At 33.9% G+C, this 22,061-nt stretch overlaps 1 protein-coding gene and 1 pseudogene across 3 annotated transcripts; one reads left to right on the top strand and one right to left on the bottom strand.

Moving 5' to 3' along the window:
- The first annotated feature begins 330 nt into the window (after positions 1–330).
- LOC132609651 (probable methyltransferase PMT21) lies at positions 331–6,262 on the top strand. 3 transcript variants are annotated; one of them, XM_060323724.1, is made up of 8 exons: positions 331–487; positions 2,156–2,448; positions 2,854–3,002; positions 3,103–3,298; positions 3,970–4,180; positions 4,415–5,090; positions 5,184–5,261; positions 5,565–6,262. In XM_060323724.1, the coding sequence occupies exons 2-8, from the start codon at positions 2,182–2,184 to the stop codon at positions 5,779–5,781; spliced, it is 1,794 nt and encodes a 597-aa protein (XP_060179707.1). In that variant the 5' UTR covers positions 331–487; positions 2,156–2,181; the 3' UTR covers positions 5,782–6,262. The 3 variants fall into 3 exon arrangements, with proteins under 3 accessions (XP_060179707.1, XP_060179709.1, XP_060179708.1); XM_060323726.1 differs by lacking the exon at positions 331–487 and adding an exon at positions 989–1,198; XM_060323725.1 differs by lacking the exon at positions 331–487 and adding an exon at positions 1,694–1,928.
- A 12,601-nt stretch (positions 6,263–18,863) lies between these two features.
- On the bottom strand, positions 18,864–18,974 carry LOC132612377 (U6 spliceosomal RNA; annotated as a pseudogene).
- Between the last annotated feature and the right edge of the window lie 3,087 nt (positions 18,975–22,061).

Consider the following 22,061-nt stretch of genomic DNA (forward strand, 5'->3'; position numbering starts at 1 on the left):
GTAAAATATACTCACATCAGACCATTTATGAAATAAAATTAATATATTAGTTAATTATAATTAAGTAAAGAAATTTATATTAAAACACATGACATGCATATATTGACTCAGTATAAACACACATGCAAATGATTTTTTACCATATGTGAAAAGGGGGTAATAATAAATTCCAAACCCCAGTAAAGACAAAAAGAAAGACAGCTAATGAGAGGCACAAAGCCAACCAAGAATCTGTAAGAGGGAAGGATAAGGAGTTAAGAACATGACATAAAAACAGTTTCCTTTTTATAGTTTCTATCAAAATACTTATTAATTTAAGGTTGTCTTGTTTTCTTCCTTCTTCTCTGTCTATACACACAACATAATAAATATGTGAGTATATACACAGAGAAATATCTATCTATCTATCTCTTCCTCTCCTTTTTTTTTATATCTTTCTCCACATAAAAATACAGTCTTGAAAACAAGATTTTTCTTGAACATACAGGTAGTTAACTGTTTTCCTTTTTTGAGTATTTTTTGTATGTGTAGTTTGGTGTATGTATTTAGTATTTCATCAAGAATGCTGTATTAATGGGCTCTACACTGCTTTAATGGTACTTGGTTTGTATCATTTTTTGTGTATGATCTTTTTTCAGATCATTGCATTTGAGTCTTTACTGTCTCTTTCTCATTTATATCACTGTTAATTTGCTGGTTTTGTCAGCATTTGAGTTTTCTCTAATTTTGTCACTAAGATCTGTGTTTCATTTCTTTTCTTTAATTAACATGTCTGTATAGTGCAAAATTTGATCTTGGGTGAGTGAATTGATCATAAAGATTGAGTCTTTATATCACTTTCAACTCCACTTCAAGCATTTTTTGCTTCTACTGTTTTTTTTTTTTCAATTTTTTTTCTTGAATTACATGTCTATGTAGTGCAAGATTTGATCTTGGGTGAGTGAATTGTTCATAAAAATTGAATCTTTTTCTCACTTTCAACTCAACTTCAAGCATTTCTTGCTTGTAAGTTCATAAAGATTGAATCTTTATCACACTTTCAACTCTACTTCACTAATATAGTGCAAGATTTGATTTTTGATGAATGAATTTTTCTTAACATTGAGTCTTTTTCACACTTTCAACTCTACTTCAATCTTGGGTTCATTCATTTTTTTCTTGAATTAACATGTCTATATGGTGCAAGCTTTGATCTTGGGTGAGTGAATTGTTCATAAAGATTGAATCTTTTTCTCACTTTCAACTCTACTTCAAGCATTTCTTGCTTCTAAGTTCATAAAGATTGAATCTTTTTCACACTTTTAACTCTACTTCACTAATATATTGCAAGATTTGATCTTTGATGAATGAATTTTTCATAAAGATTGAATCTTTTTTCTCATTTTGAGCTCTACTTCAAGCATTTCTTAATTCTACTGTCTTTTTTTTTTTTTTAATCTGTATTCACTGTCGGCAAGTCTATTTGGGTTAGTAAAAGTACAACTAATTTGGTCAACAATTGAAGTATTCTCAAATTACTTTATTCTACTAGCCACACACTGTTCTTTCCTTTCTTGTATTCTCAATTTAGGTGCAAAAAATTCTTTGATTTGATTTTTTTTTTCCCCTTCCATATTCTGACTTTAGTGGCCAATAGGGCCCTCATTGGGACAGCATAATTTGACAAAATTTTGGGCCCTATATCATGTGGAAATATAAAGATAAAGTGAACATGCAAAATTCTAACTTGCCCCATAGTACCTTATTCTCAGTAGTATCAACAGATCTAATGGTTTTTAAGAGTTGTAATTAGTGGCCTGTTTTGAGATTAGATCTGTAATAGTTCTGTTGTTTTTGTCTGACTACTAGAATTGTGATTGCAATTCTTTGATAAAAGATTTTGTATCTAGTTTATTCACATATCCAAGTATTGAAGTATTGGATTTTCAGTAAGCATTTATTCTATCCTCCTTTCTCCGATTACTCGATAATATCCCGTTTTCTTTTTTGTTTTGTGATTAGGATCTTGTTGTCATGTCATTCCTTTTTCTTTAATTTATACCAATTCATTTGAAAGGAAGTGCTACTTTAGGAAATTCCAAGTAGATGTTTGCATGATTATTTTACCTAATTGAAGTGGTGGAATGATTTACCTGGTTGTTTTGCTCTTATGCAGGAAACTGCTAAGGAGGATTACGAAACATGAAGCACAAAGATGGAAAACCGTATCAATCGGATAAATGTTCATGGAAAGTCCCCATTGCATTGACAGTTGTGCTGCTGTGTGGACTTTCTTTTTACCTTGGAGGAATTTTTTGCTCTGAAAAGGAGAGATATGTAACTGAGGGCATTAGCAAGGCAATTGACACTCCCATGGAAACTGCTACTCGGCCCGTCCAGATCAAAGCCATTTCATTTCCTGAATGTGCTGCTGAATATCAGGATTATACTCCATGCACAGATCCAAAGGTATTATAATTTCCAGTCTTTTTATCCTCAAATTTTTTTCATCGATATGATTTGTTATGGGCTTTTTTCATTTTTGGCCGGTCGGCCGAAACTAATTACGGGCGCTAGCCACAATATAACAAAACCTATACACTGATTATGTATATTATCTGTCTATTTATGTATATTTTGTGTAATCAATATGTATATTATATACATATTTTTTGTAAACAATTTTTATATTTGTACTTAATATACAAAACCTGTATATTTGCTGTGCAATTATTCTTTTCAGCAGTCCAAAAATGCAATTATCCCTTACAAATTCCTAGTCTTTTATCCTCAATTTTTTTTCCGTCGAGGTATGATTTGTTATTATCATGTGGTTCAGTTTGTTGTGTTTATGATCTATTGTTGGTATCACAGAGATGGCACAAGTATGGGCGCCATCGTCTTACTTTCTTGGAACGCCATTGCCCTCCTAGTTTTGAGAGGCAGGAATGCTTGGTACCCCCACCAGATGGCTATAAATCACCTATTAGATGGCCAAAGAGCAGAGATGAATGTTGGTACAGGTAATACTTCATGTTCTGGAACCTTACTTGTCAAATGCTTTGTTTGATTCGTTTGTGATCATTGAAACTTACTGAAGTTACTGGTCGGATCTGGGTTCAGGAATGTTCCATATGATTGGATTAACAAACAAAAGTCCAATCAACATTGGCTTAAGAAAGAAGGGGAGAAGTTCCTCTTTCCTGGTGGCGGTACGATGTTTCCCAATGGGGTTAGTGCTTATGTTGATTTGATGCAAGATTTGATTCCGCAAATGAAAGATGGGACAATCCGAACTGCCATTGATACTGGATGTGGGGTGAGTGGCTATGTTGCTAGTCCTTGTTATGGAGCTTTTGGTTCTATTATGTTTCCAAATATGAACAACTTTTCCAACAATTTAACTTTGATTTTCTTTTTTAGGAGTACTACTAAAAGAACAGGAATTAGCAACGGACAAATTTTGTTTAAACAACAAAATCTGTTCGGATTAGCGACAGATTATCAAAAACCTCTGTTAGCTACGACCAATTTAGCAACGGATTACCGACCAAGTTCGTAGCTAATTCCAGTTTTTTTCTATATTACGTCCTTGCATTTCAACTCTAGCAAAAGAAAACCGCTTTATTCATATCTATGTTATATCTCAGTCTTTGGGTTCCATAGCCTTGTTGAAGTTAAACTGAGATAAGTGAGCACTAACTCATCAGCAGTCCTCTTGTCTCTAATATGCAACCAAATAAAGAAATCCCTATCCCAATGCATCACTGCTTAATGTGTATTTGGTTGCCTTGTGCTATTTCATGCTTGAGGTCATTAATTGATCCTTTTTATTATTGAATTTGGTATATTGTTCATTGGCAGAAATATGCGTATAACTGTTTGTTATATGTCATGTTTCGGCAAATACTAGATGAGAAAAAAAAAATACAACATCAGATGTTTCTCCTAGGAAATCTAGTTCTAATGCTCCTCTTCATCTTCCTCTAGGTGGCGAGCTGGGGGGGTGATTTACTAGATCGTGGAATTCTGACAGTCTCTCTTGCTCCAAGGGACAATCACCAGGCTCAGGTTCAGTTTGCTCTGGAACGTGGAATTCCTGCAATTCTGGGCATCATTTCTACTCAGCGTCTTCCTTTCCCTTCGAATTCGTTTGATATGGCTCACTGCTCAAGATGCCTAATTCCATGGACTGAATTCGGTAAGTTATCTACTTAAGTTGAAGGTGTATGATATATAGAGCCATCAGTATGGGCTTGGCCCGTTGGGCCGGCCCTGCCCAACCTGTGATTTGATAGGACTGGGCTAAGATTTTGGGAGCCCATTTAAGAATAAGGCTTTTTAGCCTGGCCCAAGTAAGCCTGCCGGCCATGAGGCTTGAGCGAGCTAGATATTGGCAGTGATACTTTCACTAATTCAACCTCATTATTCTCAGGTGGAGTTTACCTTCTTGAGATACATCGTATACTCCGCCCTGGAGGTTTTTGGGTCCTCTCTGGCCCTCCGGTGAACTATCAACGTCGTTGGAGAGGATGGAATACCACCATCGAGGAGCAAAAATCAGATTACGACAAGTTGCAAGAGTTACTAACTTCAATGTGCTTCAAGTTATTCAACAAGAAGAACGACATTGCCGTGTGGCAGAAGTTGTCCGACAATAACTGCTACAAAAAGCTTGATAATCCCGACAACTATCCCTCAAAATGTGATGATGGGACCGAACCCGATTCAGCGTGGTACACTCCTCTTCGGCCTTGTGTCGTTGTGCCAAATCCATCTGCTAAAAGACTCAAGTTGGACGCCCTCCCCAAGTGGCCGGAAAGGTTGCACGTTGCTCCTGAACGTGTTTCTGATGTTCGTGGAGGTAGTGCTGGTGCCTTCAAGCATGATGATGATAAATGGAAGGCCCGGGCGAAGCACTACAAGAAGTTGCTCCCGGCAATTGGGACCGACAAGATTAGAAATGTGATGGATATGAACACTTTGTATGGAGGTTTCGCTGCTGCTGTGGTTGATGATCCGTTGTGGGTCATGAATGTGGTTTCGTCTTACGCTCCAAATACACTTCCCGTGGTCTACGACAGGGGTCTAATCGGAACAATTCATGACTGGTAATTACGATTTATATGCAAAAAAATTAAGCCTAAATTACTATCATCTCTCTTTGTCTTTGTTGAAAACAAATCTTTGTTGCTGTTCTATAGGTGTGAGGCTTTCTCAACATATCCTCGGACGTATGATCTCCTGCATCTTGATGGCCTCTTCTCGGCGGAAAGTCACAGGTAAAAGCATTTAATCCTTCATCATTTGCCCTTAACCCCCTGTGCATCTTTTATTGAGTCGTTTAATCTACTGGTTCGGCCAAACCCAGTAGCTTTGGTTCAGACCCTGTATTTGGCTTAAAAATCTATTGAATATTGACAGATTATTAATGTTGAATCCAGTAACTTAAAAAGATTAGAGTCCAAAACCCATAAGCTTCAATCCTGACTCTGTCTCTGTAGTTCCAACTAAAAGGCTAAGCATCTACTTAAGCTAGCAAACTTGTTTTTTTGGTCCTGACATCAGTTACATGTATCGTGCAGATGTGAAATGAAGTATGTTCTGCTGGAAATGGATCGTATTTTGCGACCCAACGGATATGCGATAATCCGAGAATCCAGCTATTTCGTAGACGCTATTGCTACTATGGCTAAGGGAACGAGATGGAGTTGTCGTAAGGAAGCAACGGAATATGGCGTAGAGAAGGAGAAGATCTTGATTTGCCAGAAGAAGCTATGGTATTCAAAGCAGAATTCATGATGAACTTGAACAGCACACCATTAAAAATTTGCTGATAAGCGAGCGGAAAAGTTATACATTTAAGATACCAGCTCGTAGGAGATTAAGTCCACACAGCTCAGATATATATATTTTTCTACAGATCATTAAAAAAAAAGAGATTTGAATTGAAGAATCAATAGCCAAAATAACCATATGCTAATATTTTGATGGCTTTTTAATGCAATATATTCTTTGTAAGAACCCAAAGCTTTTGCTCTTGTGTGCCAGCTGGCCCTCGAGGATTTCTCGGTTATTAAAAAGGAGCCTAGTGCTCTTCAGTTGTATTCTATATATATATAGATTTTTTTGAGAACATTGAAGCTCCATATGTATCTAGTTAGATTTGTTCCTTTAATTTTGAAGTCTTCTTGAATGTAAGAATTATTAGCTCAATTTTTCTTGTCACACTACTTCTAGCTCATGAAAAGTAGTAATCAAATAATATATGTATCTTATTTGATGTGCTATTGTTCTTGAATGTTTCTTTTTCTGCAGTAGCAGATTGAAATTTTTATGGGCAAAATGGCGTACCTTGGTCTCTCCATTAGAGTGTGCAAAATACTTTAATGGAGAGAAGTTATAAAGAAAAAGAGAAAAGAAGTTATTGGTAAATTATGATGGTGGGTCTTATGGTATATGGATAAGCACATATAGCATTCCATTAACTAATGTGTTAACAATAAAATCATTTAATTACTCATGTGTTGTGTTAATTTTATATTGTTACTTTATATTTTTAGGATAATTAGTTTTAAAAATAGTCTAATTACAAGATATTTTTTATATATAAAGGGATTAAAATCACACATTAGAATTGATTAAAAGTTAAACGTACGTAATCAAATATCACAGGACCAAACTAGGATTCATCAATAATTGAAGGATAAAAAATGTTACTTATTATCCTTTTAAAATATCACAGCTGAGGGTGGAATCCATGGCTTGTGACATTTTTTAATCTCTTTGCTTCTGCGCTAAAATCTTTACACTTCTATAAATGAGAATTAACAACCAATACATCAAAGAACTCTTCTTTTATCTATCACAATATATTTTTTAAAAATAAAGGTATTTTAATTGATCACCATTGCCAATGTGGCTTAGCCACTAATCTCTATCCTCATTCTCTTCACTTCTGAGCAATTATTGAACCTTAAGATGACAAAAATGATGATTATGAACAATAGGTTTAACATATTGATGTTGACGAATGAGACTTGATTTAGGTGTTGGAGGTTTGAGTAGTGTGGAAGTTAAGTAGGAATGTTATCACTTTATAATTACTTATCTTGCTAAGATAGAATAGGGAACAAAAATCAACTTTGAGTTCATTTATTGGCCAAAAAATTGTAAGCCACCAAACTCCTAACCAATTCCCAAAGCTGCTAAAAGAAGAGGACTTTCTATTTTTTTTTTTTCACATGGTGTTCGATATCTGCTTTAGAATTCGACTAATCAGGATGAGCGTCGTGTAAAATCTATTAAAGGTGGATCCGCTCACTATTAGATTTTTTCTTTTTCATTTTCAAGACTCGAATACGAAACCTCTTATTCAAGGTGAAGTGATAGTGTCCATCCGATCACAACTTTAAGTATGACAGGACCATAGAATTTGGACCAAACAAATGCCTTTGGCGGCATGCAATACAATTGATTGGGCTCTCCTGGTCCATTTCTACTGCATCCAGTTGGATTAGATTTTGGTTGAGCTATAAATTTAGACTTAATGTTGACAAAATTTCGTTCCACCTAACAAAGGTTCGTCCTCTTAAATAGAGATCATAAATAGGACGGTGAAAGAGATATTTTATGCGGACCAGAGAAATGGAGCAGTTTAATTAAAACTGAACAAGCATAGTGCTGGGATACGGTGTATTAGGGGTCGTTTGATAGGGTGTATAAGAATAATACTTAATAGAATATATTAGTAATGTTGAGATTAGTTGTGATGAGATGTGTTGACATTCTTTTTTTAGCGATTGTTTGGTTTGTTGTATAAAATAACATGCATTGCATAATTTTCAAATTAATGGTACTGAGTAGGGTGTATTAGAATAAGAATAGCACTGTCATTGTTAATTTCATGGTTTACTATGTGTAAGAATAGTAACTAAATAGGGTATAATATTAGTTATATAGAGGTCGAAAACACTACCAAACAAAGGATTAAATAATACCAATATTATTTTCTCTAATATCCTACCAACCACTTAAATAATTACTGAAGACTGCATACATTTGTCAAAAGCGAATACAACATCGGATAAGTATAGTGAAATACATATGGGGGAGGCAAACAAATGTACAAGTTTACTTGTAAATGAAAACTATAAACTTGAAAAGATTGGTACTTTGGAAAAATTACCTGAATATATGAGCACATTTCAGATCATGTGAATGTGATTACTGGCTTGATCAATTCTTAGTTGCGGAATGTATAGTGGGATTATTACATGGTGGGGGATTTACAATAATAATATTACATATAAAAGATTTTATTAGGTGCATAAACTTTTTCAAAGAATCGCAATAGATAATTACAATCCCTATTTTAATGCTAAAACAAAACGTCAGTTTACTTTGTTGTCTTCTTAACAAATGTTGTACCTTTCACAGTAGCCCATAACTTGTGACATCAATTTTTGGGGGTTGTAGTCTTGTAAAGTCTAGTTCATGTTGTATTAACTTAGAGTCCGGAGCCAAAATGGCTTATTTTTTCAGCCATTAGCCCAAAATAAGCTGCCTTTTTTTTTTATACCACAATGGGTAACCAACAAAATACCCACAATTAGCACTGTTCATAGCGGAATATTGTTGCATTTCGCTACACTTGTAGCGAAATGCAACAGATTTTTATTTTTTTTGGCATTTCGTTCATTAATTCACGAAATAGTTTTTTTATTTTTTTTATTTTTTTTGTATTTCATGAATTAATATGAACGAAACTGTTTTTTTTTTTTTTTTGCATTTCGTTCATTAATTCACGAAATAGGTTTATTTTTTTTTTTTTTTGTATTTCGTGAATTAATATGAACGAAACTGATTTTTTTTTTGTATTTCGTGAATTAAATCACGAAATAGGTTTTTGTTTTTTTTTTTTTGTTTTTTTGCATTTCGTGATTTAATGAACGAAATATGTTTTTTTTTTTTTTTTTGCATTTCGTGAATTAATCAACGAAATAGGTAAAACCTTTTTTTTTTTTTTGTATTTCGTGAATATTAACTAAAATGATTTATTTCTATTTCGTTTTTATATAAACGAAATGAAAATAAAATTTTCCTATTTTTTTATATAAACGAAATACAAAAAAAAAAAAATTATCCTATTTTGTTTTTTAATACACGAAATGCCAAAAAAAAAATGATAATTTCCTATTTCGTAGGAATATCAACGAAATACAAAAAAAAATATATTTTATCCTATTTCGTTGATCTACAAACGAAATGCATAATATATATATATATATATATATATATATATATATATATATATATATATATATATATATATATATATATATATATATATATTCCAATTTCGTTTTTAGATGAACGAAATAAAAAAAATTCTTATTTGGTTTTTTAATAAACGAAAAAAAAACTAGTTGTAAAGTCAAGACATAACTTTATTTTGAATATAAATATAATTCTATAAAATATAGGGAGAAAAACTAGTTGTAAAGTCGTCAAACTTTAGATGGTCATAACTTTGCGCTCGGACGTCCGTTTTACGCATTTTTTTTAACCTGTGTATTTTTTCGAGATCTATGCGGACGGCAGTTTGGCCCAGCCGATTTTTAAAAAAACAGCTTTTATCCCATTCAATTTCAATTTTTCCCCAAATTGGCGTGAAATTTTCAGTTTTATTTACTTATAAGATGATGATACGCAATTGATTTCAACGTAAAAATCTCGGGGTAATGTAGCTGTGAATGTCAATTTCACTTCTGCGGTTTCAATTTTTGAAAATAAAGCTGACTAATTTTCTCGACATATAAAGTTGACTAAAATAACCTTACAGTCAAACACTAAGTTTTTTCAAACAAAACTTACTTCGGGCACCTTTTCAACACCTAAAATGACGATCCGAACGTATACGTATCCTTGATGTATTGGGCCTACATTATTGTACGCAGAAAAAAATATCAGGTTCTATATAAAATATTGACGTTTCGGAGTCTTGACACACGACTAATGATTGGTCAAAGTATGGAAAAAAACACTAAGTGTTGCAAAAAATAAAGTTGGCCTTTTTTTTTTTTTGGTACTGTTTCTATAACGCAGTATTTACTGCGTTATAAAAATATATATATATATATATATTCCAATTTCGTTTTGATATGAACGAAATAAAAAAAAAATTCACATTTCGTTTTTTAATAAACGAAATACCAAAAAAAAAAATTAGGTTTTATATATATATATTTTCCAATTTCGTTTTGATATGAACGAAATAATTTTTTTTTCATATTTTGTTTTTTAATAAACGAAATACAAAAAAGAAAAAAAGAAAAAATATACTATTTCGTTGATATACCAACGAAATGCAAAAAAAAAAGACTATTTCGTTGATGTACCTACGAAATGCTAAAAAAAAAAAAAAATTGTTACATTTCGCTACACTTGTAGAGAAATGTAACTAAATATTCCGGCCATGAACAGTGGTAATTGTGGGTATTTCGTTGGTTATCCAACGAAATACCCATTGTTGTATAAAAAAAGGCAGCCTATTTTGGACTATTAGCTCAAAAAATAAGCCATTTTGGCTCCGGACTCTATTAACTTTGAATTATTTCTTTATATTGTATTGTAACACTTTCTTTCCTACTTATGTTTTTTCCTATGTACATAGTTCCTTGGACTTCCGTTCATGGACCCAACACCTTACATAATGACCAATTCAAGTCTGTTTTTGGCTGAGTCCATTTGTGAAGCCTCAATTTTTTTTTTTTTCATAAAAAAAGCCTCAAATATGTTTACGCATCATAAAAACTTGAGGTATTTGGGGAAGTGCACAGATACTTGATTTTGGTGGCACTGTTTAAGTAATGTCCTCAGTCTATAAACTTTTGTACGTCGACCCACTTTGGAACAAATTCATACCTGCGGTGTCTAAAGTTAGGCTTAGTTCTAACGATATTCAATTGTTTTCTCTTAACAATATTCAATCTTGTTTTTTCTGAACTTCAACCATATGTCTTTTTTGTCTAAATTTTATCCAGAAATTGTTGAACTTCATCCATATAATATTTCAGACACCGCATGCTTGATGTTTGCCAAAAGTAAATACAGGTTAAATAATTTTTTAAAACTGGATACAAATTAAATAGCGGTGTTCAAATAGGATATTCCGTGAATATTACAGACATAGTTAACCTTTGCTAATTTTGGTCAACTGATGCGGGCTTAATAGCTTTGACCTTTGGCTCACTTGAATGGATTCTGGGGCAAGTGCACAGTTAGCCGCTTGAAGGATCGTTATTTAAGATATGATTGAAAATTATAGATTATTTGATGATTAATACTCTCATATTCAACTTTAGAACATACGGGATTGAAATTGAAAATTGCAGGTATGAAGTTTGATATTTCAAACACACGAGTTTAAAGTTTGGCTTTTCGAAGCCTAACTTTAGACTCATATATCTGATTTTAAACTTTTGTTTAATGAAGTCCCGCTTTAGATATTCAGGTCTGAAATTAGGCTGTAGAGCCTGACTTCAGACCTGGATGATTGAAGCTGGCATAATCCATGTGTGAAGTTCATAGCAAAGCCGTATCTAGCTAGCATTTAGGTACAGGTTCAATTGAACGCATAACTTTCGACGCGGAACATAAATTTATGTGTAAGAAATTACTAAAATTGTATGTAATAAATAGTAGACATGAACCAATAACTTTAAAAATATAATGAGTTCAATGCTAAAAATCTTAAGATTGTATTCATAGAATTTAAATTCTTAATCCGCCTCTGATTTATACCGATTGAAGGTACATGGCTTTAGTATCCCGCCTCTATGAACATTTCACGTATACATAAAGATGCAATAGTTCTAAAAACGAGATTTTAGCATGCCTAGGAGTGTTACAACATCTTTTCGATAAATAATGGTTAGTTTTATTACTTTCGCAGCACCCTAGGGTGCATGAGTTGGTCTGTATAAAGTATAAATTTACACTCCTAACTTAGAGCCTGTTTGGATTGGCTTATGCCTATAAGCTATTTGCAGCTTATAAGCTAAAAAAAATAAGTTGGGATAGTCTAATTTTTTTTTTTTGGCTTATAAGCTGTTTTCAGCTTATAAGCTGCTTTAGATAAGCTTAAGTCAAATGGGTCCAATTATTTTTTTGAGCTTATTTTAAGCACAAAATGACTTTAAGTTAGCCAGCCAAACACTCAAAAAAAGCTGAAAACAGCTTATAAGCAACTCATAAGCCAATCCAAACGGGCTCTTAGCAACAAATACGTCAAAAAACCATCACAATGAATATAACTTGGATTACGATTTGCTATTTATTACGATCCATTAAGAAGAAGCGTAGGGGGAGCAAGCAATGCAAGTCAAAGGTTTATCAATAATGCCAATAAGTTAATAATTTAAGAAAATTAAATATAGTTTAGATAATATATGTAAAATCGGTTATAGATTGCAAATTTCGATTCTTCAACTAATTTGCATCAAATTTTGATATAGGCAAAATAAGAAAAAGAAAAAAAAAACAGAAAAGTATTACTGTTAGAGAAATGGTGAATGTGGTATCTCAAAAGGAAGCGTCTGACTCATGATATTCATTGCCTTGAACCATTGAAACATTATGACAATTATGCCAACTTTTGCAACCTCCTGATTTCCCTTCACCTATATATATATATATATATATTTTTTTATTTTTTTTTAAAATTCCAAGTCACAATTTTATTACCGCTTCATCAGAAACATTACACTTTGGAGAGGGAGGGGATAGTCTGGCCCTCTAACACACTTTGTGGGTCTGAAACAAGACTCAGACCCATTCTATTTGGGCAAAAGGAAACAACAACATCATTTGAACCTACAGTAGTAATAAAGCTAAAAAGATCAAGGTGGTTCCAAGTTCAGGACACTTGGTCTTTTTCTTTTTGACTCGGAAGGATGATAGTTTCCATCGATCAATATTAAGTTGCCTTGACATAGAATCAAAGCAAGTAAAGATATGTGTCTCTTAAAGCTAGTGGCTTAATGACGCCATTTTGTCCGCAATTTGATTGGCTTCCCTATAGCAGTGTTGAATTATGATTCCTCTGTCTTGTATCAGCCTTTGGATTTTTGCTACTGTTTCTTCAATTATCCAAGGCACTGTCCAGTCACGTTGGATGCATCTGAGTAATAGTAAGGAAATGATTTTTCCTACAATGGATGTGAGTCCTTGACCAATGCATCATTCTAGTCCAAACAGTAATGCAACAGCCTCTGCCCAGTTGCTATTCCCTTGGCCTAAAGGAAGGTTGTGCGCTATCAAAGCTTTGCCAGAATGATCCCTCACCACCCCTCCTCCACCACATATGCCATTTTTGCAGCTCCCGTCACTGTTTAACTTGACAAAAGAGATAGTTGGTTTCATCCACAACACACTTTTGGAGAGCCTTTCAACCAGTTTGAGCTCAAAGAGTTTGCAAATGTCTTCCCAACTGCCACCCCCTTGAAATGAGTTTTTATAATTTGGACAATGTTGAATGAAATTAAGCTTTTGGACCTCACCATCGGTGGTTTTTCATTACCAAATTTGCTAGCACACCTCAACCTCCACAATTCCCAAACAATTATAGGTGCCATGATCAGTGGCGGAGCCACACTATGCCGAGGGTGTTCATCCGAACTCCCTTGGCGGAAAAAATACTGTTTTTACAAGGTTAAAATTATTTTTTATGTATATATAGTAGATGTTGAACCCCTTAGGCTTCTTCGTATGTTTATTTTTTTATATTTTGAACCCCCTCGGCGGAAATCCTGGCTTCGCCACTGGCCATGATCCTACAAACAAAGGCCGCTATAGAGTATTTGTTCTTGAAATTCCAGTACTTAGAGAGCATAGTCCTTAAGTTCAGTCCATAGAAAGGGATCCCCATCATGCTAGCATAAATGTTCCACATTCTCTGTTCAAATTGACCCCTATAAAACAGATGTCCACAATTTTCCTCTCCAGCAGTCATGAAAGGTTCTGAGCGACAAGTAACACTCAAATCAATACCGAATCTCCTAATTTTGTCCGCTGTTGCCACTCTATTGTGTGATGCTCTCCATGTCATAATGGTCATTTGAAAGGGATATTCTTATGCCAGATATTTTTGTCAAAGGTTGAGGTCTCATTTCTTTGTCTCAAACAGTTCCAGGCGGTTGAAACTGAGAACTTACCAGTAGCACTAAGAGTCCACACTGGTGTATCATCTATGTCCTGATTGAGGGAAATGTGAACAGAGTTCACCAAGGTCTTGACTGTATCAGGGGGTGGGTTTATAAGGGTTGTCCAGTCCCATTCACCATTTCTAAAAACTTCGCAAACTTCATAAACAACATCATCAGGAAAGTTGCTACAAAGAGGCCAAAGTTAGTCCAATTATCATACCAAAAACTAAGATTGCCCCTTCCCAACTTCTAGGAATATGTTGTTCTACTTCAAACTTGATTTTGCACATTTCTTGCCAACTATGGGACTGACCAGAACTCCAATTTCTATATACAAGATGTTGGAAGTCACAATACTTAGCCCTGCAAAACAAAAAGACCAAAGAGAGTTAGTAGTTTTGAGTTTCCACCATTGCTTGGCTGTGAAAGCTTTGCATATGTCTTCAAATCTTCTGAAATTGGCACCTCTTTCCTCATAAGGGAAGTAAAGTGTCACACTCCGAACCATGGCCTGGGCATAACACGGCATTCGGTGCCTGTCTGCATGTGACCGAGCGAACCAATTGGCTGGCTGGATCAACATGTGGTATATTGATATCTAAGTATGATAAACACATGCTACTCGAGTGAGAATAATTGACTGAAATATATTTGTGCGGAAGAAATACTAAAAGTCTGCAATACTGAATAAGTACTAGCCAAAAGGGCTAACTCAATAATCCAACAAAATACTGAAATATTCGACTGACTATAATCTATGAAGCCTCTACTGAATAAGAAAATACTGACTGACTACCGGGACAAGGCCCCCGGCATACCTTAATACTAAAATACTGTCTGCTAACTGACTGAATATAAAGATAAAGGTAGGGCCTCGGAGAACTGAGGCTCACCACTGACTAGCTGAATCTGAAATCCTCCTAGCGAGCTGCGTCTACACCCTATATATCGGTATTTGCATCATGAGATGCAGGCCCCGAGCAAATGGGACGTCAGTACACTGGAATTGTACTGGTATGTAAAGTAACTGAATGAAATAATAAGCTGAACTAAAACTGAACTGAAATGTTGATAACTGGACTGAAACAGAGAAGTAATGATATGGATACTCAACAACAACAACAACAACAACAAGCCCAGTATAATCCCACTATGTGGGGTCTGGGGAGGGTAGAGTGTACACAGACCTAACCCCCACCTTGAAAGGTAGGGCGGCTGTTTCCGAAAGACCCTCGGCTCAAGAGAGGAGAGGAGAGAAAGAAAGACAAGACAAGACAAAAGGTTAGATATGCTCAAGCGTATCGAAAACAATATGAAAGCAAGGAATAACAAAGCAAGAAAGTCATGGTAAAAGGAGAATTAACTGCTATAAATAACTATGAAAATGAAAACAATGAAGGTAAATAAGTCATTATAAACCAACAGATACTCGCAAAAACTCGCAGAAATGAAGAGACAAGAAACTATACAACAACATAACTACTCTCAAGGAAGGATAAACGCGACTACCTACTATCCTTCTACCCTAATATGAGTCCTCCATACCCTCCTATCTAAGGTCATGTCCTCCGTAAGCAGGAAATGCGCCATGTCCTGTCTAATCATTTCCCCCCAATACTTCTTCGGCCTACCTCTACCTCTTCTGAAGCCATCACTGACCAACCTCTCGCACCTCCACACTGGGGCATTTTCATATCTCCGCATCACATGCCCAAACCATCTCAGCCTCGCTTCCCGCATCTTGTCTTCCACTGAGGCTATTCCAACCTTGTCTCGGATGACTTCATTCCTAATCCTATCACTCCTAGTGTGCCCACACATCCATCGCAGCATTCTCATTTCCGCCACTTTCATCTTCTGAACATGAGATTTCTTGACTGGCCAACACTCCGCCCCATACAACATAGCTGGTCTAACCACCACTTTGTAATGTCCTGAATAATGAATAATCTGTTTTCTATCTGTGACCTTAGGTCCAATAATAATAATAATATGCATGCAAAATCTGTGGCATGATGCCTAAGTATACATATACATAATCTGTGACCTTAGGTTCATATCTGTGGGCCTGATGCTCTAATACAGGTATTCAATAACAAGCACTGAGATTGAGATATAACTGATAACATGATATTGATTACTGATTATGAAGATAAAACTAGTAACTGTTCATAATAATTCTAAGTATTCATACTGAGACTCATGAGATACAATTCACAAGTCTATATTGATTATGTACTGAGTTCATGATATTCAAATCAATCACCATGAACGCATTCTGAAACTATAAGCCTAGATGATAACAGTTCTACAACTATTCAAGAAACTAGGATTAAACTGTATTCTGAGTCAATTTACTGATAAGTATGAAGAATAAGGCGTAGGGAGAATCATGAACATTCTCTAACGTAGATAGTTAGCTTCACATACCTTATTTGTTTCACAATCCTCAATCCAAAAGTCCGAATTCTGAGAAGAACCCAAAAGCATGTGTCTCAAACCTTACCTGTGGGTTTTCATGAAAAACCTAGGTTAAGAACAATGAATTCTATCTTAGATTATCTAAATACATAATAGAATTTGATTGGAATGGGTAGAACTTGCTTACCTTAGAGTTCTTGGGGTTGGAGAGGAGAAATAAGTCGTGCTAGGGTTTTAGGAACTTGTAAAAATAAAATTAGAACTGAAACCAGATATTTATAGTTTCTGGTGCAGGCTGAGAAATACGGACCAAAATACGATTCGTATTTTGAATTATCGTCGGTAAACCTGGAACGTAATTAAGCATGCTCAATGGACAGAAACACTGCACAAATTCCTTGCCAAATACGACCCTCAAATACGGGTCATATTTCAAAATACGGTCCGTATTTAACTATAAAATTTCCCGAGCCAATTTCCAAAATGCACAGTGATTTAGGTACCAAATTACAATTTGAAATACAGGCCGTATACTGAAATACGGGTCATATTCTGGGGCGTAAATTCGAAAATTTCCCACATTCTTTATCTGGTTTTCTAAGTCTAGAATCATGGTCAAAACTTAAAATAAAGGTCTGAGATGTTACACAAAGTGAATTGAAGCTATACAACGGTGTTTAGTGTTGTTGACCTAACCAGACCAGAAAAACCTTGCATGGTATCTTTCAATATCTTCAATGGATCGTTTGGTGGGGTGTACTGCTGCTAAGGTGTGAATGTTCAAGGCTAATAAGACATGTCTGATGAGTACAACTTTCCCTCAAGTGGATAGAAACTTCAAATGCCAGTTGATAACTTTGGAGACCATAGCAGAGAAGAATTCTTTCTTCTTTCTCCCATGATAGAGATGGCACCCCAGGTACTTAATGGGAAGTGGTTCAAATTTCATCCCAGTGAGAGTCTCCAACCTATTGATGGTTCCCAAGTCTATTTTTAGAAGCAACAGAAAAACTGCTACTTTGCCTTACTAATCTGTTGACCAGATATTGACTCATACTTAGCCAGGTTTTAACCCTTCACCTATATATGCACACATTCTTTTCTTTTGTAGGAGAGATGAGGAATATATAACCTAAAAAATACTTTTATTTCTTTCTTTATCATCTGTTAGGTTATCTACCTTTGTAAAGTTTTTGTCAGTTTGTGCTTTTAATTTTATACTAGAATAATTTATTGAATATTGAAGATATATTTATATCGACTGAAATATCCTTAAGAATAATATGCTTGACATGCCTCGACAATTTCCAAACATTATTCATAAGATTTCAACGATTACTTGTAAAGAGAAAAAAAGAAAAATGAAACTAGGAAAAAAGAAAGGACCTTTTTTATATTCCTTTCTTGAGGATTGAGTTACGTACAAGAAATATAAGTAGTTATCTGGCAGCTTTTCCTAACATGTTGCACTTGTTGTTTTAGAAGCGTGGCACCACCTCAAAATTCAATCTCATACACCTCACCATCCACCCACCAAAATGCCAAATGCCAACTACTATGTACAAGATGCCACCTGTTTGTTTGATAGAAAGGCCAATCGGATAACATAAGGAATTTCTGGGGCTGTGAACACATATTTCAAAATGATATTTTATGACCTAACTTAATTACATGCTCCTACTCGATCAAAATTTACTTATGTTGTTTTTACCAAATTATTTTAATAGTATTGTCGAAAAGTAATAAAGTGTGACTAGAATGTATATTTTAATTAATTATAGTTTAAATCACCGAAGTATATGATATGGCATCTTGTCATCCTTCCATTTGGCTATGAAAATTATTCACTTTTTTTTTAAAAAAACTTTTTTTCATTTTATTTGAAAATCGGGGCTATGCCATGAAAATTAAAATATAATTTGAAGTTGTATTTTGAATTTGAAAAACACCTAAAATCTTGTTTTCGCCTTCTTCTTTTTTCCACTTTTTTCACTATCCTTACATTCGAATAATCAAATATTCTTTGTAAAAACTATAATCAAACAGATGCATCTTAAACTCCAATTCCAAAAATTCTAAATAAAGTGAAAAATATTTGGTTTACCAAAGACCTACTTAATCAAAGTTTTCGGATTCGAGCCTTGGAATGATGAAATTTCTAGTAGAGAGTTCTTTCTTTTTAAATAATGAGCTATATACTACGAGAATTTGGATTAATTGAGTCAGTGATTGTCCTGGATACCAAATTATCCTTTTAAAAATTGGGACCATTTCTTGGTTTGCATGTATCGTCCTTGCGCAGGGACCATGCTATAATCTTCTCTGTTATGTTCCAAAAATATTGAAATGTCCCCGAAGTATTGGATACCGGATGGTTGAACAAAAAAAATTAACTATTGTTTGATAATAACGATACATGTAAAGTAAGGCGATTCGAGGATTTGAATTTGATGGGTTCAATTTCTAAGTTATTATTGCTTAACTTTTAACACATTTAAAATTATGAATTTACAATTTTAATATTGTTAGGGGTTGTTTGGCAGCTATTTTGGAGGTGAGTTATGCATGTATTAAGTTCTGCATAAGTAATACCACATTTCCTAGCTGATCGGGGAGGTAAGTTATTCATGTATAAAATTAATGCAGTGTTTTTTGCAATTCAAAAACCTGCATAACTAATATTACATGAATAAGTTATATATTATTTTATGCAGGATAGAAGATCAAATAACTAATACATGAATAACTTATACATGTATAACTAAACCCTATATAACTAAATACCTGCATAAAATAGTACATAAATTCCCTAATAATTAATCCATAGATTATAAATAATATTTGCATAACTCTAACCAACTATCAAAATGACCCCTTAAAATTTAGTGATTTATCTCTCTCGCACATACATTTGCCTCTTTATTACGTGTTTTATCCACCATTAGGAATGTACACATATGCTTCACATTCATTTAATTGATATAGACAGCGAGTGCATGTCGATAAGATTTTTGCATGTCGATAAGATTTTTTTTCTCTACCTCCTCAGAAAGTAATCAGCAAGATAGTTGAATGACAAAAGAAAGATTACGATTCGAATTGTAATATCACTAGTTTGAAATTTGATAGTTTGTACACACTAGAATTGTGGTTGTCATTAGGAACAAAATCAAATCAAGCATGAATATTATGTAACACCAACTTATCCTTTTCCCTCCCTTGGGTACTTTACGAAATCGTGAACTTTAACCTAAGTAAAAGTTATAGTGGACATTTGGCCATGAAAATCAAATATTTTTCATTTTATTTGGACTTTTGAAGTTGGAGTTGAAGATGAAGCTATGTTTGGTTATAATTTTTGTAAAGAATATTTGGTTGTTTGAATGTATTGAAAGTGAAAAAAATAAAAATAAAGTTTTAGTTATTTTTCAAATTCCAAATACAACTTTAAGGGACCCGGCACTTTTGTAACCCAAAAAAAAAAAATGGAACCAAACTAACCCATTAAAAAAAAAAAGAACCAAACTAGGCTTCTGTGCGTGAAAGGACCAAACTGTAACTTTTTGAGTTTGGTCCTTTCACGCATAGAATCTGTGCGTGAAAGGGGGTATTTTTTTTTCCTTTTTTTAAGCTATCAAAAATCACGTTTTTTTCATACTTTGAGCAAAGATTAGTCATGTTTCAAAACCCCGAAATATCAATATTTTATATAGAACTTAATATATTTTTTTGCGTACAATAACGTCGGCTCATTACATCAAGTATACCTAAACTTTTGGATCGTCGTTTTAGGGGTTGTAAAGTGCCTCGAAGTAAGTTTTGTTTGCTTGGAAACTTGTCATCTTTAGATCTAAGTGTCATATTTTATAGGATTTTGATTTAAGTGTTTTGAAATAAAAATTTTATATTCAAAAATAATTCATCCAATACCAGAGGTTCAACCAAGGTATAATATATCTCATTCAATGCTCCCACCAAGGTTTGATCCCATGTTGTTGGCATAAAAAAGAAGTGAGTAAAAAAAAAGAGGCTAAGCCACCAAGCCAAATTGGTGAATGTTACAAAGGAGACACTTTTTATTTTTTATATTGTTCACTAATGCTATCTAACTCGTTTTCATAAATTGAATTGCGAACCTCGAAATTGACATTCAAAACATCATTACCACGGGATTAGCATCTCGAAATAGATTTTTTATCATTAGATTTTTACTAGAGAAGAATGAAATTTTTGCACAAATTTGGGGCAAAATTCAAATTGAATGGGATAACGGGCGTTTTTGGAAAATCGGCTTGGCCAAACCGCCTTCCGGTGTTTGTCCGCATAGATCTAGAAAAAATACCTTGAATAAAAAAAAAGTCGCGTAAATCGGACATCCGAGCGCAATGTTATGACCATTTAAAGTTTCAACAATTTACAACTAGTTTTCTACCTATGCTCCGGTCCTTATTTTTTATTTACCTGAGTGAAGAGTCATATGTATACTTGATGTAATGAACCGATATTATTGTACGCTAAAAAAATATTAAGTTCTATATAAAATATTTAATTTCCAACGTTTTGATACGTGACTAATCTTCGGTCAAAGTATGAAAAAAAACTTAAAGATTACAAGTTTCCAAACTTACTTCGAGGCACTTTACAACCCCTAAAGCGATGATCCAAACATATATGTATACTTGATGTAATGAGCAGACGTTATTTGACACTAAAAAAAATATTAAGTTCTATATAAAATATTTATATTCCGGCGTTTTGAAGCGTGACTAATCTTCGGTCAAAGTACAGAAAAAAGCTTAATTTTGAGTTTGATTTCCAAAGAACAAAGATGATAAGTTTCCAAGCAAACAAAACTTACTCCGGGGCACTTTACAACCCCTAGAACGACGATCCAAATGTTAGGTATACTTGATGTAATGAGCCGACGTTATTGTACGCAAAAAAATATATTAAGTTCTATATAAAATGATATTTCGAGGTTTTGAAACATGACTAATCTTTGCTCAAAGTATGAAAAAATGTGATTTTTGATAGCTTAAAAAAAGAAAAAAAGACGAAAAATACCCCCTTTCACGCACAAAATTTGTGCGTGAAGCCTAGTTTGTTTTTTTTTTTTTTTTTAATGAGTTAGTTTGGTTCCAATTTTTTTTTTTGGGTTACAAAATTGTCGGGCTCAACTTTAAGTTGTATTTGAAATTTTAAGCATGAATAACTTATACATATATAACTAAACCCTGTATAACTAATACATGAATAACTTATACTTGCATAAAATAGTACATAAATTCCCTAATAACTAATCCATATATTATAAATAATACCTGCATAACTCTAACCAGCTATCAAACGACCCCTTAAAATTTAGTGATTTATCTCTCTCGCACATACATGTGTCTCTTTATTATTATGTGCTTTATCCACCATTAGGAATGTACGCATGCTTCACATTCATTA

Source organism: Lycium barbarum, chromosome 9 (assembly GCF_019175385.1).
Source record: "Lycium barbarum isolate Lr01 chromosome 9, ASM1917538v2, whole genome shotgun sequence".
Classification (NCBI taxonomy): domain Eukaryota; kingdom Viridiplantae; phylum Streptophyta; class Magnoliopsida; order Solanales; family Solanaceae; genus Lycium; species Lycium barbarum.